Source organism: Enhydra lutris, unplaced genomic scaffold, assembly GCF_002288905.1.
Source record: "Enhydra lutris kenyoni isolate GAN:26980312 unplaced genomic scaffold, ASM228890v2 scaffoldscaffold93, whole genome shotgun sequence".
Classification (NCBI taxonomy): Eukaryota; Metazoa; Chordata; class Mammalia; order Carnivora; family Mustelidae; genus Enhydra; species Enhydra lutris.
Window position 1 is genome coordinate 3,462,122 of NW_019154177.1, and position 22,400 is coordinate 3,484,521.

The following is a 22,400-nucleotide window of genomic DNA, read 5'->3' on the forward strand; positions in this document are numbered from 1 at the left end:
TTTTTATTAAAAAAAAAAAAAATCCATGCAGTTCAAACCCGTATTGTTCAAGGGTGAACTGTATAGGACATTCTTGATGGTTAAAGAAATCAGACTAATTCATATAGAAGGAGCAGTACAGTCTTTCCTAGAGCAAGGAGGTTCTCTGAGCAAACACTGCTACCACTCTTTTCCTTTGGATATAGACATAAGGGGCCCTAGAGGTAGTTTAAATTCAGCTTTTAGGAATTCTGCTTATATCAGACTGAAGATCTGTCCCAGAGATCTGTGGGTGAAGTAGTTTCGGGGGGATGTCGTGTTTGTAATAACAGGAGCTAACAAGTGAACTTGGATGCCGTGGGTTGAACATGACGTGTCAGTAAGGCTCCAGTACGAGGGCCTCCGATGGATGTTGTTATTTCTGCTTCTAGGGACCTGATACCCATCGTTGCTGCTCTGGAATACAATCAGTGGTTCACGAAGCTATCTTCCAAGGATCTGAAACTGGTAAGTAAGTGAAGATGTTGCAGATGTTGCTTACTTCTGCTGAGTTTCCAAAGCCCGATAATTATCAAAAAGACATTTGTTTTTCTACTGATCTGGCGAGCTGCATACATGCTTTTTTCTCGAGGAGGTATTTTCCTGTAAATGATCTGCATACCATTTCACCAAGTTGGTAATGTGAGATGCCGCAGAGAAGTACTTCCTCCTGTTTTCAGCTGCCTCCGGCAATTTTAGATAATGAACCGAGAGACCCGGTTCTCAGAGCCATCAGTACATGCTCATTCTGTTGGGAAAAATTCTTAAACTTACCTTTGCACAGCTGCAAGGAGCAGATTTGATGTTTCTATCTTGCATTCCGTCTCCGCCAAGCTTCCCTTCCTAAGAGTTTGGGTAAACGGGATCAGGCAGAGTTGTTGTGCTGGAGGGATGAGAGTTAACATTAATTTTCTAGAGGAGTTTTTGGGCAAATTTGTATGTAAGCAAAAGGAAATCAGAAGTGAGACGTTAGTTTTCATAAGGTATGGGGGAGCCAAATTTTCTGTTTTACTAGTGGAAGTGAGATGCTCTGTTGGGATTTTTTTGCAAGCCCAAAGCAGCTGTATGGGCAGAACCTTATCCCTAAGTTAACTTTCTCCTACTTCATTTTAGGGCAGGATGTATTCTAGAGGTTGTTTTCTTGGTGACTCTGTGTTCAAGCCTCTGACTTCCAGAGGTCATGGGAACTGGAGGGTTAACGATTTTCATAGTGGAGAGGTAGGATTTTGATGGAGACCTGGATCTGTAGAAAATGGAGGGCTGAGGTTTGCTAGTGGACAGGCTGCTGGGTCTCTGAATTTGCCTGGGGTGTGAGTGGTTTAAAGTAGTATCAGTATAGGCACGGGCTGAGCTCATTTGGGGCTTGCTAAGAGCCAGTGTGGTATAGGAAAGAGTGCAGTCTTGGAAACAGAAACCTGGGTCTCAGACTCTGGCTCCTATGACAAGGCTGTGGGACCTTCGTAAGCTACCTGACATCCCAGGGCCTCAGTTTCCCATTACCGAGAGTCCATTGGAGCTCGTGTTTTACTCATCTCTGTCCAGTGCTTATCGGAATATATTGGCTTAAATAGCTAGTCCATAAAAATTGGTCTAATAAATGGGTGTCAGATTAGTTTGTTGAATGAATGAATGGACGGACACAGCAATATAGCTAATTTGCAGGGTATTGGGGGTGAATAAATCATGTGTGTAGAAATGCTAACAGAGTACCTGACATCTTGTAGGCATTTCCTGTTCACTGTTACTCTTACAGCATCACAGACTAGCGGAGAGGCTGAGAAATGAGCAAGTGTGGGGATGCGAGTTATGGAAACTGTATCCGCCCCACGGCGGGGAGGGTCTGTGCTCAGTGAGGATGAAGTGAGGCACGGCTGGGGGCCAGGTGGACTCCCAGGGAACAGGCGGACGCAGTGGTGGGAGGGAGATCCAACAGCAGAAGCCTCAGTCCAGAACACAAGGCATGGAGGCGCTCAGAGGCTTTCCCTCGATGTCCTGGGATGAAAGGAAGTGTCGTGGCACGATTTGAGAGCTGCCCTTACCGCTCTTCCAATAACTGCGATTTAAGCTCCAAAACACCTATTTGTATATTTTTAATATTTGGTATTTTTACACGAAGAATGGTCTTTGGGATATTGCTCTTCAGTCTTCAAAAAAAATTAGCAGTTTTTCGTGTTTTTCACCCAACGTTAAAAAGAGCTGATACTCGCCCCTTTGAAGGCGCAGGCATAGGCAAGATGCAGCCTTGGAACCTTTTCTGATACTCAGTTTACTGGTGCGAAAGACAGTAGTACGCCTTCTTTGGACTTTTGAAAACATGGAGTGGAGTGCAGGACACAAAGGAGTGACTTCCTCTCAAGTTACAGGGATTCTTGGGGTTTTTAAGATTGCTCCTAGCTCCGTAAAATCCTCCTGTGCTAAGCTGCCACAAGAAAAATGGGTCATAGGGGCTTTATGCTGATCTTAGGACTTCCATTAATAGTCACTTTCCTTAATTTAAATAGAAGGGTAGAAGGATCTTTTTTTTTTTTTTTTTTAGATATGCCAAAGTTGTGATGAAGAGTAAGTTTCCGTCTTACATTCTTGACTCATTAACATCACAGTAGATGGGGGTCTTGCTCAAGTCTTGACTTTGTAACTTAGGCAAGTTAGCAAGCAATGTGGGGTCTTTTCGCATCTTTTTCAAATGGCCTCGTTGGGCCAGTTGCCTTGGTTCCTTTTAGTTATAAAATTCTGTATGTCTTTATTTTGCACTAGTCCAATTGTTGCTGATAGCGATTCCCCTCGTTTTTAGAGTATACCTCTGATTTTTTAACTAAAGGCAAGCTCTTGGAGAGCCACTGTATGAACTTACTAAGAATTTCCCCCCCTAAATCAGTGAACGTTATGCAGCACAGGCAGCTGACATTTGGGGAGCACTACTCTAGTGGTCATATGTTATTTGCTGTCTAGGTTTGGAGGGGGTGTATACCTCTTGAAAAATTTAATCATTATAATATTCTTCAGTGTAGAAAACAATTCTTTGCATGTGCTTGGGCACTTAATAAAAAGTAGCGAAATTAACATAGACGTGAATGACTTGTTATACTTCTCCCCAACCAGCATTTTAAAGAAAAGTTGGACATACTTTTTGGACATTTTCTGTAATAAATTTTTATTACAGTAATGATACCTAATAGGGAAATGAAAGCCCTGCTTTGGGAAATTGCTTTTCTGGAAGCTCTGTAAGGTGGCCCTGGAAAGATAATGATATACCATGGATTGTTTTTGGAAATGAGGATAATCCCTGCAAAAATACTGTCTAAGCAGTGGCTTTTTATCATGCCAATACAGAGTAAGATCAGTTCCCCTGGTTGTGTATTGTAAGACAAAGAATTACACTGATAAGGGGGTCACCATTTTGAAAATGAGCACCATCAGCATCATGTAAATGGCAGGCATCGGATCAATTGGAATTAATTTTCCTCTTCCTTCATCAATCTGTGGGACACATCAGAAACTCCGGGACCCTGTGAAAGCTACATTGTAGACTGAATGGAATCGGATAGCACATAAGAATCACAGGCGTCTTACGTGCTGTGGGATTCGTGTGTTTTCTAAAGGATGTTCACTAGCGAATTTTTGTTACATTTCAGACTGTCCCAATGATGTCTAATCCAGCTAGACATATGTGATCGGATAAATCAAAGAATTGTAATTTTTTTTGGTGGTACTTTAAGAAACTGCTTTGATTATAGTATGCTGTGGTACTCAAAACTTCCTTCCTCCCTCCTGCTTCCTTTCCCTTCCTTCCCTTCCCTTCCCTTTCCTTCCTCTTTCTCTTTCTTCCCTCCCTTCTGCTTTTACTTCTTTCTTTTCCTTTCCTTTTCTTTCTTTCTTTCTTTCTTTTTTTTCTTTCTTTCTTTCTCCTTCCTTTGTTCCCTCCTTCCTTCCTTCCTTCCTTCCTCTTTTTCTTCCCTCCTTTCTCCTTTCCTTCTCTCTTTCTTGTTTCTTGCTTTTTCTCACTTTCTCTCTTTCCTTCTTTCCCCTTTCTTCCTTCCTTTCTTCCTTTCTCTCTCTTTCTCTCTCTTCCTCCCTCCCTCCCTTCCTTCCTTCTATGTCATAAAGGATTTAAATAGACCCTACATTGTGATGAGATTTTATTTATTTTTATTTTTTAAGATTTTTTTTCTTTTGTTTATTTGAGAGAGAGTGAAAGCGAGAGAGGGCATGCACACAGAGGGAGAGAGAGAGAAGCAGACTGTCCAGTGATCAGGGAGCCTGATGCGGGGCTTGATCCCAGGACCTGGAGATCATGACCTGAGCCGAAGGCAGAGGCTTAATCCGCTGAGCCACCCAGACGTCCCTAAAATCACTTTTAAATGTAGAAGTGATTTTAAAATCAGGAGCCACCTTAAGTCGGTTTGGGAATAAGGCAGAAACATAGACAAGTTAAGAAATATTAATATGTAAAATTAAAAAAGAAACATGTACAAGTCCGCCACCAGGATACAACTCTGTGTTTTTCCTAGCATCCTCAAGACTTGTGCAACATCCAACAGCCATTTCAGTTTTTGTGATCTTTATGTGAAACATCTCATTTGAATTCTGCATTTTCATATGATAGTATATCTTGAGCACTTAAAATATTTTGACAGATACAATGTTACAACTACTTGATTTTAAAAAACATAATGTTTATGAACATGAGAGAGCACTTACTGAATTCTTATTGGGTCGTTTCCCCCTTTATTTTAGAGACTGCTAGCAGGACCACCATAATAGTTAACGTTTATCAATCATGATTCAGCCACCATTTTAAAGTATATGACATCTCAGGGCGCCTGGGTGGCTCAGTGGGTTAAAGCCTCTGCCTTCGGCTCAGGTCATGATCTCAGGGTCCTGGATTTGAGCCCCACATAGGACGCTCTGCTCCGCGGGGAGCCTGCTTCCTCCTCTCTCTCTGCCTGCCTCTCTGCCTGCTTGTGATCTCTGTCTGTCAAATAAATAAAATCTTAAAAAAAAAAAAAAGTATATGACATCTCTGAACCTTAACTTTCTTATCTATAAAAAGGGAGTAATAACACTTCACAGTTTTATGATGACATATACACAAAGGGCTTAGCTCAGGGCCAAGCACAAGACAAGAGCTCAGCAAAGGGCTCATCATCAGGAACCTAGCATCATTTTTTTTTTTTTTAAAGATTTTCTTTATTCATTTGACAGAGAGACACCGCAAGAGAGGGAACACAAGCAGGGGAGTGGGAGAGGGAGAAGCAGGCTTCCTGCTGAGCAGGGAGCCTGATGCGGGGCTCGATCCCAGGACCCTGATGAGCCTTGCATCATTACCAACACTAAGTCTTTCATTCTCCGGCTAGAGGGCACTTTCTTTGGGAATTCCTTTTGGTTTTCCCAAGATTGGGCGCATATGCCTCTGAGTGCCCACAGCACTACTAACATGGCCTTTAATGATTCCATCAGAATCGTCTGTTTTCTGGTCTGATGGCCCTGCTGGCTGGTGTACTCTTAAAGGCAGGGACTGTCTGTCCTTGGTGTCCTTATATCCCCGGGTCCTTCATTGTGACGGTGTGTAGTCGTGGATGTCGCATCAGGTGTTGACAAAGGAATGACTGCATGTTACGTGGTTTCTTTAATTAAAACTTCGCACCTGCGTGGGTTTGTGACAGTAAAGTGAGGTTGCCTTGGGCTCAGGGTGCTCACACAGTGTCTTCCCTCACAGTCTGCCGATGTCTGCGAACAGATCTTGAGAGTGGTGAGCAGGTCCAGTCGGCTAGAGGAACTGGTGTTGGAAAACGCTGGGCTCAGAACGTGAGTACTGTCCCGAATATATGAACATGTAACTTAAAAATTTTCTGTCATTTTCTCTAAAATTAATATATAGTTAAAAAAAAAAAAACGGTTGAGCCACTCACATATAAAGTGTCATGTTTTCTCTTATAAAAAAAATAAGTAAAGGATCCCTGTGCTCCCCATCAGCACAGAGGTCGAGGGTCTTACAGCATCCTCTGTGGTCCGGTCCCTGGCGGTTTTCAGGGGAGCTGGGTGTGCTGGTGAGGAGAGTGGGCCCTGAGCCAGATGCCCTCATGGCTTTGGGCAAATTCCTTCACTCTGGGCCTCACTTTCTTTATCTTGAAGATGGACAACACAGTAGCACCTACCTTTTAGAGTGAGGGCTGTGAGGAGAAGTAAATCCATGTATGTAAAGTGCTTCGAAAAGAATCTTTCCTGTTGGGATGCCTGGGTGGCTCAGTTGGTTAAGCAGCTGCCTTCGGCTCAGGTCATGATCCCAGCGTCCTGGGATCGAGTCCCACATCGGGCTCCTTGCTCATCAGGGAGCCTGCTTCTCCCTCTGCCTCTGCCTGCCATTCTGTCTGCCTGTGCTTGCTCTCTCTCCCTCTCTCTCTCTGACAAATAAATAAATAAATAAAATCTTTAAAAAAAAAAAAAAAAAAAGAATCTTTCCTGTTACAGATGCTCTGCGTTAGCTCTTGGGAGTATCATTCGCGGAGGCACTGACATATTTCCTGTGGTTCCGTTGCTTTGCTTGGCTCTGTTTTATCTGCTTCTCTCTCTTTCCAGATCCATACCTCCCTTGTTCAGTGGTTGGTAATGGCTGGGTAGGCAGGGCCCAAGCCTCACATGGAGTTTGAATCTGCTAAAACAAAGACTTTACTGCTCCTAAGTGAGGGCGGTAGACACCTTCATCATCATAGCACTTAGTGTGTTCTTTTTTTTTTTTTAAAGATTTTTTTTTTTTTTTATTCATTTGACAGATAGAGATCACAAGTAGGTAGAGAGACAGGCAGAGAGAGAGGAGGAAGCAGGTTCCCCGCTGAGCAGAGAGCCCGATGCGGGGCTCGATCCCAGGACCCTGGGATCATGACCCAAGCCGAAGGCAGAGGCTTTAACCCACTGAGCCACCCAGGCGCCCCTAGTGTGTTCTTTTAAGTACAACATACCTGAAATAGTGATTTTGAGTTTTTGTTAAAACAGTGCTAGCAATCGTAGACTTTAAACTGATTAAGTAGGGCGATCAGTTTTGCATTTGTGAGTATTGCATGAAATGAAAATTCAGATAGAGTGAACAGCCAATGGCTGTTTCCATGAAAAGAAGGCTCGATTCAGAATTTTTTTTTTTTTAAGTTATGAGGGGACTAAATAATACTATGTATAGCATCCTGTAATGTATCTTTTTTTTTAAATTTTTTTAAGACTTTATTTATTTATTTGACAGAGATCACAAGTAGGCAAAGAGGCAGGCAGAGAGAGAGAAAGGAGGAAGCAGGCTCCCTGCTGAGCAGAGAGCCCGATGCGGGGCTCAATCCCAGAACCCTGAGATCATGACCTGAGCCGAAGGCAGAGGCTTAACCCACTGAGCCACCCAGGTGCCCCTGTAATGTATCTTTAAAGGGGCAACTGTATATTTTCTTTTTGCTTTTGAATGCGGTTTTGGCTAATCAACATGAACCACATTTTCGCTGTGGCTTTGGGGATTCTCTAATGAGGATAGATACTAGTGGAGGCTAGAATTCGGTGTTAACAACTATGTAAAAAAAAAAGTAAATGTGTAGTAAATCGATTACCATTGTAAAGAAAGGTGTTCTTTTGTTAGCTCTCACTCGAGCCGTAGCTATGTTTGATTTGAGCAGTTTTACATTCCATGGCACTTAACCTTGCTGTTTTGTTTACTTGCAGGGATTTTGCCCAAAAACTGGCCAGTGCCCTAGCGCACAATCCCAGCTCAGGACTCCACACCGTTAACCTGGCAGGCAACCCACTGGAGGACCGAGGTACTGTCACGGTCGCATGGTCTCTCCCACCGGGGTGGTGACAGCACCCAGCAGCTGTCATGTGGCCTGGGCCCCCCACGAATGGGGTCAAGCTCCATTGTAATTATTTCATAAATGCTACCGATGCATTGTTGGCTTCGAGGTTTTTCTCCCCTTCGATGAAAATACAGGGGCTGACATTCATTCTCTATGTAACCTCTCTTGAAGAGCTACCAACAGAAAGCAGCATATTGTTTTTAAACCACCACATTAGTTTTATCATGGCCGCATTAGAAATTACCGTCCATGTGGCCCGCAGGTGTCACGTGACAGTCTCCTTGGGTCGGTAGTCTGGGCACAGGTTCGCTGGGCCCTCTACTCAGAGCCTCTCAGGGCTGAAGTCAGGTTGTCAGCTGCGGCTGTGACCTTGTGTGACCTGATGTGTTCAGGCTTGCCAGCTGCCAGCAGAATCAATGTCCTTGTGTCTGCAGGACAGACGTCACCATGGTCTCGCAGGCTGTCATCTGGGACCAATCCCAGCATCCAGAGTCTGTGCTCTGGTCCTTACTAAACGTCCCCTCCTCTCACTGCATGCCAGTTTGCTTTGTGCTTGAGGCCGTAAGGAACACATCTCTCTGATGCTTACCTTTCTTTTTAGTAGAGCACCTGATTAGGTCAGGCCCACCCAGGACCGTCTCCGCTTTCGAATAACTCAAAGTCAACTGAATAGTAGCCCAATCACATTAGCGATGTGCCATATAATCATCAGTCTGCCCCACACACTCAAGGAAATTACATAGGGCATGTGTACTGGGGGCAAGAACCTTGGGGACCATCTTACTCTTCTGTCTACCACACGTTATCTTTTAATATTTAACAAGATTTGAATGTGAGGATCCAGAGAAAATGAAGGACTGGAGTTCACGATGAGGCAGAAGAAAGTTTCATTAAAAGTGTTTGTGTGGCAGAAGGGAGAGTCAGTAGGTTCAGAATGTGAAACTTAAGTATTTGAACTCTTAGTAGGGAAACGTTGGTGGGTGTGGTTTAAGAAGGAGTAGCTTTATCTCTGGAGGGACTATTTGGTTTTCATTATCGGTTGCAAATGTTTTCCAGCATGGTTGAATAAAAGCTTTCATCTTGCAATGTTACATATTTGATGAGGATTAATTATTAAAGGGAGCTGAAGGTACCGATACAGACAATTCTTTGTGTTCCTGATAGAGGCACGGTTCTTCATTGAAAAGGATACCCACCCATTTTGGTACTCAAGTCAAAAATAAAGAGTAACTTCCTAGCATTTAAAGTAGTGAATGTAAAGGAAGTTTGAGACTGAATTAGAAAACGAGGGCCCATGAGAATCATCCTCTCGGAATCGACTACAGCTGCAAATTGTGGCTGCATATCCCTTAAGTAGGAGTTTCTTCGGGGTACGGGAATTTCTTTAGGAAAAACAGATGTTGTCTCCATGAGTCAGCTGGGAGAAGGTGATGACTATGACCAATGGAAATCTACATGGAGATCACCTTTTATAGATAAGAGGCTGTGTCTTCTTTGGTTTTGAAGATGGGAGGGACCCAAATATAGTCATCTCCTGGCGAGACAGAGTCAGTGGAGGGAGGGAGGTGATAGAGGCAGGTCCTTAAGGGTGTAAACCCAGAGTGTGGTAGGGCAGGGGCAGGGAGACACAGATCCCCCCACAGCGAGGTACCAGTTCACAACCAGTGGCATGGCTGTGATCAGAGTGAGTGTTGGTGAGGACGTGGGCAGTGAAGACACATGCTTCACTGGTGCGAATGTAAAATGGCACAGCCACGTTGCAGACTGGTTAGACAGTTTCCTAAAAAGCTAACCACACATTGCGGTACAGTCAGTGAAGCGTCCAACTCTTGGTTTTGGCTCCGGTGGTGATCTGGGGGTTCTGGAGCCGAGCCCCACGTCGGGGTCTATGCTCTGTGCGGAGTCCACTTCAGACTCTCCCTTGGCCTCTGCCCCTGCCCCCCACTGTCTGTCTGTCTCTCTCTGTTAAATCAATAAATCTTTTAAAAAAGAATAAAGCTAAACATGGATTTCACACAACCCCGTGGTTCCACTCCCAGAAATCACTGAAGAGAAGTGGAGCCTTTGCTCACACCCAGACGTGCGAATGGACACTCACTGCAGGGTTCTTCGTTAAGGCCCCACGGCCACGGCTGGTGGGAGGGCAGACGCAGTGCCGGGGTGCCCAGCCGAGCCACAGACACAGATGCAGGGCCAATCTGGCTACGATGTGGTGGGACCTCAGAAACCTTACCGCAGGTGACGGAAGCCAGACCCCAAAGACCACACAGAGTTTGAGTTTGGGGTCTTGGAGGGAAGGATGCGTGTGAGGCCCTTCGTCTCCTTGTCTGCTGGGAACCTTGTATGTTCCAAGGGGCAGCCACTTGGGACCCTCCCGTCAGACCCTCGTTGTGTGATTTAAACTTCTGTGTAGGCTCCTGCTTCATTCTGGTGCATTCCGATGAGATGCGGACATTTCTCCTCCCCCTCTCCCTTTTCGTCCCTGCTCCTGTCCCTCATCCTCTCCAGCCTCCTCAGACCTTGGACAAGATCAGTACATACTTCCTTTAAATTAGGTTTGACTTCTGCTTAATTCTCTTCTGTGGCTTTTTAATTGCACTGAATGTTGTGGCAAAGTTTAGAGAGATGTCTTGTATATCAGAGCATGGGCTCCAACAGGACGTTTCCAGGCTTTTGTTCCCCCCAGTCCTACCTCTGAGACATGATTTGATATCTTTTCATCGACCTGCAGTTCGTTGACAGGAGCTGAAACCCCAGACCGTTCCAAGGACAGTTTCCTCGATGTCTTGTGTGCATACCGATTCCCCAATACAATGTCTGCTCCCATACACTCTGTTTTTGACGCTCCTGAAAATGTCTCAAACTGCAACTTTCCTTGTTCCAGCCCCTTCTCGATTCCTTCATGGATCTGTTTGCCAGTGTTCTTGGACAGATGCCAGTGCCCGTATTTCCTACCTTCACTCTGAGGCTGAGCCTCCGGAACACAAATTCTGTATATTCTGTTTAGGTTTTTCCTTTTCTTTCTTTCTTTTTTTTAAATTTCAGGCTAAATGTCTGAAGGTGCTCAGTAGTTTTTCTTGCCCATGGATGGAAATTCCCCAAGAAATCCAACTAAGTGTAAAATATTTATAAGAATTTCAGTCCAGGCACAATATTTCATGATCTTTGTTCCTGAGCTGTTCGGTGACGGTATTTTATGTTTGAAAACAGTAAAAAGCGTGGGGAAAGAATGTGTAATTGAATCGCAGGTTGTATAAAAGAGACCGAGGAAACTCTGGGAAACGCAAGACCATTTAGCAGCCCAGAATTCTGAGGAAGTTCAACACCAGGTGGAATTTGATTTTGTACCTGAACCATCCTCTCAGGGACTTGTTTGGAAACTCTCAGAGAGCAGGTTTGGCTCCTTGCTTTGTGATACGAATGTTGATGCAGCACATTCCTGTTACTGACCGCTTGGTTTCCTTGTCACACTTCCGTATGAAGGACAGACAGCCTCCTATTGTGGAGGGGCGCACGGTGAAGGAGGTTAGCGTGTGAATTCGTAAGCAGGGTGCTGTGCATGTGAGCAGTACTGCTGGTGCAGGGGCCCTGTTCTTTCTCTCATGTTGGAGGGATGCACAGGCAGCGAACAGACCACACGCACACATGAGCTCTTCTGGTTGTGGGCCCAGCGCCGTTCCCTGGCTTGCTCTCGGAGTTCTCTCCTGACGTGCTTTCAGATTGTAGGTCAAGACCCACTAGCAGGTCATGAAATCAGTTTCATAGCTCATGACAGGCACTGGAGCAAGGAAGAATGGGGCGCCTGTGTAGCCCATCAGTCAGTGTCCAACACTCCATCTCGGCTCAGGTCTTGATCTGACAGTGGGGAGTTCAAGCTCTGCATCAGGCTCTGTGCTGGGCATGGAGCCTTCTTAAAAAAAAAAAAGAAGAGGAAGGAATAGAACAGAATAGAAAATATCAGGGACACCTGGGTGGCTCTGTCGGTTAAGTGTCTGCCCTCCGCTCAGGTCATGAGCTCAGGGTCCGATCCAGTCCCATATTGGGCTCCTTGCCCAGTGGGGAGTCTGCTTCTCTGCTTCTCCCTCTGCGTTTGCCCCCCCCCCCACTTAAGTAAATAAAAAAAAAATCTTAAAAAAAAAAAAACAAGAATAGAAAATATCAGAGTGCATTTGTTTGGGAAAACTTCAGTTTTACTTTTCTAATATATGTGTATGTATTTATTTTTGTACGAGGTTCCTTCATTGTGATGTCAAGTCTGGGTCTGTATGTGGGTCACGGTAGAAAAAAGGCTTAAGAATCTCTGGGAATCTCTGCTCCAGCTCAGCTCGATCCACTTGCTGTGCTCGGCCCTCGGGCTGACCCATGTCTGAGCCGGCATTCTTGGTCACTTCCTTGTGACTGACCCTTTGGTTCCGGCATGACTTTTTGGGTGATAGTTGCGTAGTTTCGGAGACTACATCTCTTCTCACGTGCTGGACTTCCTTAATCATCCCAAACCCATGTTCTCTTCTTCCCAGTCATCCCTCCCCGTTTCCCTCGTTTTTATGATCTTAGCCTTGTCAGGAATGTCTGTCTGTTTCTTCCCCTCACTTTGTTCTAAATTGGATTATTTTGTTTAAAGATGATTTGGAATGCTGTGTCACAATGTTTTCTTTTGGACATGTTGACCTGAAGCACCCAGTTATTTTTTTTTTTTCCCTGACCATCTGGTTTGAGCTGAATAAGATAGGAGAAAGAGATTCTAGAATTGCCACTTAAGGGCGGTTGTTTTTTCTGTTTGTTTTTTGGGTTTTTTGTTGTTTTGTTTGTTTGTTTTTTGGTGCTTTCTGTCTTTCCTATCTGCCAGTGTGTACCAGTGGGTTCTGGAGTCAAAACACTCGAGTTCAGTTCTGGGCTTTGCCACTTACTAGCTGAGTTAACTGGGACAAGTTACCCAATTTCTGTATTTGTTGCCTCATCTTTATTTTTAAAGTTTTAATTCGAGTAGAGTTACCGTACAGTGTCATACTAGTTTCAGCTGTGCAATAGAGTGATTCAGCAGTTCTGTACATGACTCAGGGCTCAGGAGGCTACTGTAGTTTCTTCCTCTTTAATAATAGTACTGACTGCATGGAGGTGTTCTCAGGATTAAATGAGATAATACACAGAAAAGTACAAGAAGAGCCTGTCCCATGCTTTGCACCCTATCAGTGTTAGCTGTCACTGCCTCCTTTGAGTCATACAGTAGCCTTGTGCAATAAAATCATGCAAATGTTATCATTCCCTTTTTCAGAACGAGGAAGCTGTGTGTTTTAAACTGCCCACCTTTGGATTTTAGAGTGCTTGAAAGTTCGGTGTGCTGACTCCGTTTTTTTTCCCACTGGTCTTTTTATTCCTATATTCCTAGTTCTTTTTTTTTTTTATTTATGTATTTATGTATTTTATTTATTTATGTATTTGACAGAGAGAGATCACAAGTAGGCAGAGAAGCAGGCAGAGAGAGAGAGGAGGAAGCAGGCTCCCTGCTGAGCAGAGAGCCCAATGCAGGGCTCCATCCCAGGATCCTGAGACCATGACCTGAGCCGAAGGCAGAGGCTTAACCCACTGAGCCACCCAGTCGCCCCCTATATTCCTAGGTCTTGATTCTTTTCTTCTCAGCTTTATTTTTGAAATGGAAATGCCGCACTGGATTTCATTTAGTCACGTTTCTTAGTGTTTCTGAACTTTCCAGAGGAGCCGTAGGAGTTAGTGGGAATGGAAAGATTTTAACTGTTACCTGTGTTCCGACATCCACCAGGTTCAAATCTCTATGTTCTCTGACAGAAAAGAAGGACGCCTTTTGTTTAGCCACAACCCCTTGCTAGAACCATGTGCAGAATTTTGTTAAGCTATTAATATTGATGCCTTCAATTAACAAGGACCTCCTTAAACCTTTTTGCCTGGCTTGTGTATCATACAGATTCTAGAATATCCAAGTGCTAGAATTTTATGTGATACTACCATAGGCTTTTGAATTCATGAATGATTAATAGGGTAAGTGTGCAATGTCAAATTTCATTTCCGATCTTTTTAAGTTAATAACATCGGATGGCAAATTATACTAGTAACCATTTTGTAATTACTTTTTTTATGAGGCATAAATATTTTGAAGCCGAGGAAGCCATGATAGTTTTGTTTTGAAAGGAGAAATAAAAATTAAATCATTTTTTCTTCTAGATTTGACACACACTTAAAAAAAAAATCACAAGAAGGATAATCCATTTAGTAAAGTCTCCAAATGAAAAGTCTCTAGTGATAAACGAAAGGTGTCTAGTGATAAATTCTGTTTTAATTCACAGCTCCGAGGGCTATGTTTTGCTTTATTTTGGGGGGCAGAATTAAAGAATGTTAGCCCAAAGCTGAAAAGTCTCTTCTTATCCTTTGTTGGCGGGGAAATGTTTCCTCGATGACCGGTTTGTTCCCTGGCACTGCTGAGTAAATGGCTCCAGAAAGTACCAGACAGGTGATTTTTTTCTTGTTTTTCTTGAGATTTTGGCAACCAGCCACCCTCAATTTATTCATCTGGGCCAAGACCACGCTTCCGAAGTCTGCCAGAGAGGAAGAGGACCCTTTGTGTAATAATCTGTTACCTTTTCTCAAAGATCAGTGAATGTACTGAATCATGATGATGTATACCTGAAACCAATAGGATAGGATGCTCTATGTCAATTACACTGCAGCAACAACAAAAAAATCAATTTAGTGCTTTTATTAAAAAAAAAAAAAAAGAACGGTGTTGACCCTATTTATGCCTTTTCTTGTGTTAGCACTTAGCAAGGGTGTTTCTTTAAAGAAGAAATGTAATATATTTATGACTTGTGGATGCCTAGGAAGTCAAAATATTTTGTCAAGAAAGAAAGAAACTAGAAGTTTTGTTGGAAATTTGGTAGAAAGTACTTGAGACAGACCATCTTTTATCTGTCTTGAATCTGCTTTCCTTTTAATCCTGTTTACATTTTTCCTACTTTTTTTTTCTTTTACATAAATATCAATCATGACTTTATTCACCTTCGTCCTGATTCAGGAGCTTCGCTTTTTAGTACTTTCATTGTTGACAGTGTGATCATTCAATTTCCAGAGAAAAATAATGCTGGATTGCTTACTCCTTTTTGTCTTCCTTCCTTTTTTAAAGATAGTTGATGATTAAGGAATGAATGCCCGGGTGGTGTCTGTCATCAGTGACCTTAAATGACTGTCCCACTCCAGCCTTGCATCTGGTTATAGGCATTTAGGGTTTTATGTGGTCTGACAGATATGTCTGTCACAAAAGAAATTCGTGAAAATGTAAAAATTGTCCTTTTCTCAACAAAGCTAAACAATTCAAGTCAGTCTGAGCACAACGGATTTGAAGTTGAGTGGTAGGTTTTAACTTTGATCTAACCTATTTTCAGCATAATTTGAAGACATGGGCTATAAGTTTGGGTTTTGTTTTGTTTTGTTTTTTTAAACATCATCATAACATACGCCTTGCTAGGTAAAAAACCATATAAAAGAATTGGTCATGGGTAGGCAGTGATAACTCTTAGCAGAATTTAAAAGCGAGAATCTGTTACCCTTCCTAAATCCATACCTGATTTTTGAAAAATATTTATTTATCTTTTTTCGAGTAGTTTTAGGTTCACAGCAAAATTGAGAGGAAGATGGAGAGATTTCCTGTATCCTTCCTGCCCCACACAGGCAGAGTCTCCCTCACTATCAGTGACACCCCAGCCCCGCCCCATGGTACATTCATGACCTTGGAGGAACCTGCACTAGCGTCTCATCATCACCCAAGTCCATAGTTTTCATTAGGATTCACTCTCGGTGCACATTCTGCGGATCTAGACAAATGCGCGATGACATGGAACCACCCATGCAGTATCATGGGGGATCTTCACTGTCCTAGAAATCCTGTCTTCCACCTGTTCATCCCTCCTCCCCGCCCCCTCATCCTCCAGCCCTGGCAATCACTGCTCTTTCTGCTGTCTCCATACTTCTGACTTTTCAAGAATTTCTTGTAGTTTTCAATACCCTTGGGTTGATTGCTGGATCACATGTTGGTGTATGTTAAATTTTGTAAGAAACCACCAATTGTCTTCCAAAGCGACTGCGCCATTTTCCATTCGCACCAGCCATGAACGAGAGTTCCCATTGGGAGAGTTCCTTGCCAGCATTTGTGTTGCCCCTGTTGTTGATTTTGGCCATTCTCATAGGTGGGTAGTGGTATCTTCTTATTACATAATTTGCATTTGCTTGGGGAACTAGGGTGTGGAGCATGTTTTCCTATGCCTGTTTGCCGTCTGTGTACTTTCTTTGCTGAGAGTTCTGATAGGGTCTTTGGCTCCTTTTCATTTGGCTTGTTTATTATTGTTGAATTTTAAGAGTTCTTTGTATATTTGGAATATCAGTCCTTGTGAACACTTCCTCCCAGTCTGTGGCTTGTCTTCTCTTGACATTGCCTTTTGCAGAACAGAACTTTTTTAATTTTAATGAAGTCCAGCTTACCAGTTAGTCTTTCATGGATCCTGCCTTTGGTGTTACATCTAAAAAGGCATTAAAAAGGCATCACCATACCCATGGCCATCTCCATTTTCTCCTCTGTTATCTCCCATGCCTAAGTTTTGGGAAGTAAAAGTTTTCATCGAAGTGTAATGTACATTCAGAAAGGTTCACAAACCCCAAGTTTACATCTTACTGACTCTTTACAAAGTGAACACTCATCATGAAAACCAAGCTCAAGACAAAGAACATCATCAGCGCTTTACAAGTTTTACAGTCTTCCCTTTTGCTTTGCGCTGGTGATTTTCACCCTTGCCCTCTACGGCCCAGAAAAGGTAATTACTATGACTTCTGTTATGATAGGTTAGCTCTATTTATTCTTGAACTTCATAAATAATAGCATTGTATAGTATATACTCTTTTATATTAGGCAACTTTTGCTTTTCCTTGTGGAGAGGTTTTTAATAATGGGTTTACTTTCTTGCATGGATAGAAAACTATTGAGATTATCTATTTCTTCTTCTTCTTCTTAAGATTTTATTTATTTATTTGACAGAGATCACAAGTAGGCAGAGAGGCAGGCAGAGAGAGAAAGGGGAAGCAGGCTCCCCACTGGGCAAGAGACAGACATGGGGCTTGATCCCAGGACCCTGGGATCATGACCTGAGCCAAAGGCAGAGGCTTTAACCCACTGAGCCACCCAGGCACCCCAAGATTATCTATTTCTTCTTATGTAGGTTTCAATAAATTGTATTTTTTATTAGGAAATCTGTCCATATACCTCTTAGTTATATTTGGAATGTCTGTAGGATCTCTACTAGTATTTCTTTTTCCATTTCTGATTTTGATAATTTGATCCTTCTCTTTTTCTCCTTTAAAAAAGGGAGAAAAAACACAGTCTTTCTGGGGCTCATTAATGTTATTAGTTTTTTTTTGAAGAAGAGGATTTATTAAATTTACTTATTTATGGATGCTTTCTATTTAATGGATTTCTTCCCTTTGTTATCTTTTTTTCCTCCTGTTTATGGGGATGGAGTGGGGATTAATTTGCTGCTTTTCTTTCAGATACTTTGAGATGGATACTTAGATAGTTTCCAGCTTTTTTTTGAATAACATAAGTAGGTCTATAGATTTCACTCTAAGCATGCCTCTAATTGTATCCCTAAAATGTTGATATCATAGTTTTTAAAAATTTAAATAAAAATATTTTTTTGGACACCTGGGTGGCTCAGTACATTAAGCATCTGCCTTCAGCTCAGATCATGATCCCGGGGTCCTGGGTTGGAGTCCTGCATCGGGCTCTTTGCTCAGCAGGGAGTCTGCTTCTCCCTCTGCCTGCTGCTCCCTTGCTTGTGTGCTCTCTCTTTCTCTGGCAAATAAATAAATAAAATCTTAAAAAAAATAAAATTTAAATAAAAATATTTTTAAGATTTCCTTTGTGATTTTTTAGGGGGGGCTCATTTGTTATTTGGAAATACCTTGCTTCGGTTCTAATGATTTGGGGATTTTCTAATTCTCTTTTTGCTATAATTCCTATGTTAATTTCATATAGTGGTAGCAGTTGGAGAATGTGCTTTGTGTGATTTCACAGCAGTTAAGAAACTTCCTCTATATTATTTGTTGAGACTTGCTTTTCATGAAGCTCAGCATATTGTCACTTTAGGTAAATAAAGGCTCTATGTGTACTTTGAAGAAATAAGTTCCGTAGTTATTAGGTGCAGTAGTTTAAATATTTCAAACACTTATTTATTGTGTTCTTGGTATCATCTGTGTCTTTATATCCTTTTTTATCTGTTTTATCATCTGACAGAGATGTGTCTAAAAATCTCCCACTGTTGCAAGGTAGCACACACATGTATGTATATGTAGTGTATATAATAATATTATTTTCCTTTTGTTACTGTTAGACTTACTTTATACATCTTGAGACTGTAATTCATACCATACAGATTTAAAATTATTTCATCTTCATTAATGAAATGTCTCACTTATCTCTTTGCCTCTTAAAATCTAACATTAGTCTTATATTATTGCAGACATACTTATTTTCTTGTGGTTAGTGTTTGCAGCATATATCTTTTTACATGCTTTTAGGTTCACTTCTGAATACATGTATTTCTGAGTGTTTCTTGAAAGCACCTGATTTTTTTGCTTAGATAATCCATTTTTTTTAAAGATTTTATTTATTTATTTGACAGAGATCACAAATAGGCAGAGAGGCAGACAGAGAGGGGGAAGCAGGCTCCCTGCCGAGCAGAGAGCCCGACGTGGGGCTCGATCCCAGGACCCTGGGACCATGACCTGAGCCGAAGGCAGAGGCTCAACCCACTGAGCCACCCAGGCGCCCCTAGATAATCCATTTTTGACTTGTTTTTTTATTTAGAACATTTACATTTATTGTAATTATTGATTTATTTCTATGGCAATCTACTGAATGTCTGTTTTTTTCTTCCTCGTTTTTTTGTTGTTCTTTTTTTCTCCTTTTCTGCCCTTTGGAATAAGGAATAATTACATTTCTAAAATGACTCCCTTTTCCCTGTGTTCCTATTAACTGATTAATTATATATTCTTTTACAAGAATCTATCAGCTAAATACCAGGCCTGCACCCTCTTCATAATTAATAATATGGATTAGCATATTCAGATCTCAAGAAGTAGTCACATAAACAAACCTGTGTGGCATCATTTAATCCAGCGATTTTCAAACTTATTTGGGAAATTACATGGGGAAGTAAATAGGGACTCTCAGAACACCCACCATTCTTGGGGAGACACCAAACTAGAGGTTTAGTGCTCTACTACCACTCTAATTACTACAGTAGGTGTTTCTTGATAAACTTTGCAAAAGTGTATAGAGAATGTGGGATTATATGATAGGGCAGCAACCAGCTTGGTAGTTCTGTATCAGTGCATGGAGTTTGAGAATCAGTCTCGGAGACTATATGGTTAATATTATTTCAGGAACCTTCCCAGGAACATGCCCCTGGGAAGGAGATAACTCACATGTAGCAGGGAGCTGGTTGAACAACCTACAGGAATTGCTTACTTTCATTGCAGTCCTTGAGTGAGTAAGCTGGTGTTCAGTCTCCCAGTCTGGTCATTAAATTAAGAGACTCTCTGGTTTTTAATACTGTGATTTTTCAAGTTGCACAACCTACCTGTAAGAAGTTAAACACACTCTGATGCTTTGTCTGAGGTTGTTAGCCATAGCTAATTAAGTATTAGAATCCAAGTGCTAAAAGTGAAGCTGTTATCCGAAGAGTTAACATTATACCATTTTCTTGACAATAATTAAGTAGTGTGCATCTGCTCACCCAGAAGAGTGATCAACTCATTAAGACACAGGTTAAAAAGAAGTAATTACACCACTCTAAGAGTATTTGCATTTGAAATAGGACTGTAGAGGAGAGGGTAACACTTTAGTCCAAAGAAAAACATCTCTAATGGTAAAGTTTTTATATTGTTATTCTTAATTAAGCAATCTTTCTTTTCTCCTATCCTTTAGGGAGAACAGAAAAAAAGAAGGTGTGATGGTAGATAATTAGAAAATAAAGTCTGACATGAGAAAAAAAAATGATCGCTTAAGTTGGAATCAAATTTAAGTTAATTTTCAGGCATTGTAAAACAAATGCAATTCTGAGAAGTTGAACATTCTAATAATCTTTTTTTTTCCTCCTTTCTCAGGTGTGTCCTCTTTAAGTATTCAATTTGCCAAACTCCCAAAGGGATTAAAGCATTTAAATTTATCTAAAACCTCATTGTCACCTAAAGGTACAGTACGTGTTATTTACTTTGCTTTATGTCTGTAATATTTCTGCTACCTTAAATAGTTAGAATTATTGCTCTGCTATGTATCTGGGTACATACTACAGTACTCTGATGGTTACAAGATAAAGAAGTAGTGTAATTGGAATTCTGGTTTTCTAAAGTGAAGTGCTTTCAGGATAGAGCATAACTTTGAAATAGAGTATTTAACTTTTTGACTTTGGGTGGGGGAGTGCTTACCTGGGCTGCCCCTGCCTCTGCTCCCCCACCCCCACCCCCACCACCCCAGTCACACATGCTGTCACATGGATGGTCTCCTGCATGGAAAACTGGTGAACCTAACTGGCCAGTCACACCACACCTCTACCTGCTCTGTCCTGCTCTGGAGATTGCCTTTTCTTCCCCAGGGTCTTTGCTGACTCCACTTACCCTCCTCTCATTGTATCTGGTTGTTCCATAAATCTGTCCATTCTATCATTATGTTTTCACATCAGCACCCCATAATGCTTGATTTATCCCTTTGTGCATTGTGCCTTTGTACATGCTTTGTATTGTGCTTGGAAAGTCTTTCATCCTGTAGAGTGAAACCAGACTTCTTCCCCTCCTTTGTGCTTCCCTTTCCTGTGTGTCTCCTTGACTACTCACACCAAACACTTCCCTTCTGGTCCCCGGATGCATGGCGGTTTTTCCTCATACTGAGCAGTTCTCGGCGACACCAACTGAGACACCACCATTTCGCTCAGTTCCGACACTACCTACCCAGAGACGGCCCCAGATCCCGAGGGTTAAGGGCTCAGTCCCACTAGACTGCTCCCAACCATCCTTGAGACCCCATTTGCAAGCCTCGGTTATTGGAGGTCCCAAAGACCTCGTCTTGGGTTTGGTTAATTCGCTAGAGCAGCTCATAGAACTCAGGAAGATACTGTGTTTGCTGGTTTCTTAAAGAATCTGATACAGGACATAGGTGAACAGCCAGGTGAAGAGATACGTAAGACAAAGTGTGGGAGGGTCCTGAGTGCAGGAGAGTCCGTCCCTGTGGAGCTGGGCTGTGTCACCCTCCTGGTGTGGATGCATTGGCCAGCCTGGAAACCCCCCAGAACCCTTTCTATTGGGATTTTCTGGAGGCTTCTCCGATAGGCATGGTCAAGTATTAACTCAGTCTCCAGCCCTTCTCCTCTTCTTTGAGGATGGGTGTGGGGGGAAGCTTCTAATCATGGGTGGGTCTCCCTGGTGACCAGCCCCATCCAGGAGCTCAGTCACAGTCATCTCATTAGAACAAAAGATGACCTCAGTGCTCTTAATAGTTTGGAAATTATGAGGGTTTAGGGAACTTTGTTCCATAAATGGGGGTCAGAGACCGATAGATATGTATTTTCTATTATCTCACATCTCCCCTTATATATATTCTTGGAGAGCTTCAGTTTATTTTATTTTATTTTGTTAAGATTTTATTAATTTATTTGACAGAGACACAGTGAGAGAGGGAACACAAGCAAGGGGAGTGGAAGAGGGAGAAGGAGAATCCCCACTGAGCAGGGACTCCAATGTGGGGCTCGATCCCAGGACCCCGGGATCATGACCTGAGTGGAAGGCAGACACTTAACGACTAAGCCACCTAGGCATCCCTACTTCAGTTTATTTTATAAAACACTGATTTGTGGGGCATCTGCATGGCTCCATCAGTTAAGCATCTGACTCTTGATTTTGGCTCAGGTCATGATCTCAGGGTTGTGAGATCAAGCCCCGCGTGGGACTCCACACTCAGCACGGAGTCTCCTTATGGCTCTCCTTCTGCTCCTCCCCTGCTCATGCTCTTTCTCTCTCTCTCAAAGAAATAAAATCTTTAAAAGAAAAAAAAGTACCTCCTCAGAGGTGGTGAGACAAAGTACGTTAATGTACACACCGTGCACTTTGGGGCGCAAAGGGCCCCACCACCGTCACCGTCAGCATCTCGCTCTGTCCTGTGTGTTCACGTGCTTCTCCTTCCACCCTGGACAACCCCAGTGTCCCCTCCCCTGGACCTTCTGAATCCTGCCCCTGTTGTGAGACCAAGCATCTGTCCCCCTTCCTCCCTGAAGCCTTCTTTCACCCCACCCTGCACAAGTGGATGCTTCTTTCTCTCTGTTCCATCGCACTTTGCAAATTCCTCTGTTTTAGCCTGTTTCCAATTACGTGTTGATTGTGTCCTAGCCTGGGAACTTCCGGACAGTAAGGGCTTTGCCTCCACCATTGCTGTGTCTCTGGCACCTGGCCTGTTCTGGGTCCCTACTGCATGTGTCACAGGCGAGTGGGTCACCA

At 42.6% G+C, this 22,400-nt stretch overlaps 1 protein-coding gene across 5 annotated transcripts in view; it reads left to right on the plus strand.

Annotated features, from left to right (window-relative positions):
* LOC111138620 (capping protein regulator and myosin 1 linker 1) overlaps positions 1–22,400 on the plus strand; it is a 300,609-nt gene that overhangs the window by 149,393 nt on the left and 128,816 nt on the right. For all 5 annotated transcript variants that reach the window (XM_022490645.1, XM_022490647.1, XM_022490648.1 and 2 more), the window contains exons 9-12: positions 411–486; positions 5,735–5,823; positions 7,711–7,805; positions 20,022–20,108. In XM_022490645.1, coding sequence (XP_022346353.1) covers positions 411–486; positions 5,735–5,823; positions 7,711–7,805; positions 20,022–20,108 — 347 coding nt within the window. The remainder of the gene's footprint in view (positions 1–410; positions 487–5,734; positions 5,824–7,710; positions 7,806–20,021; positions 20,109–22,400) is intronic.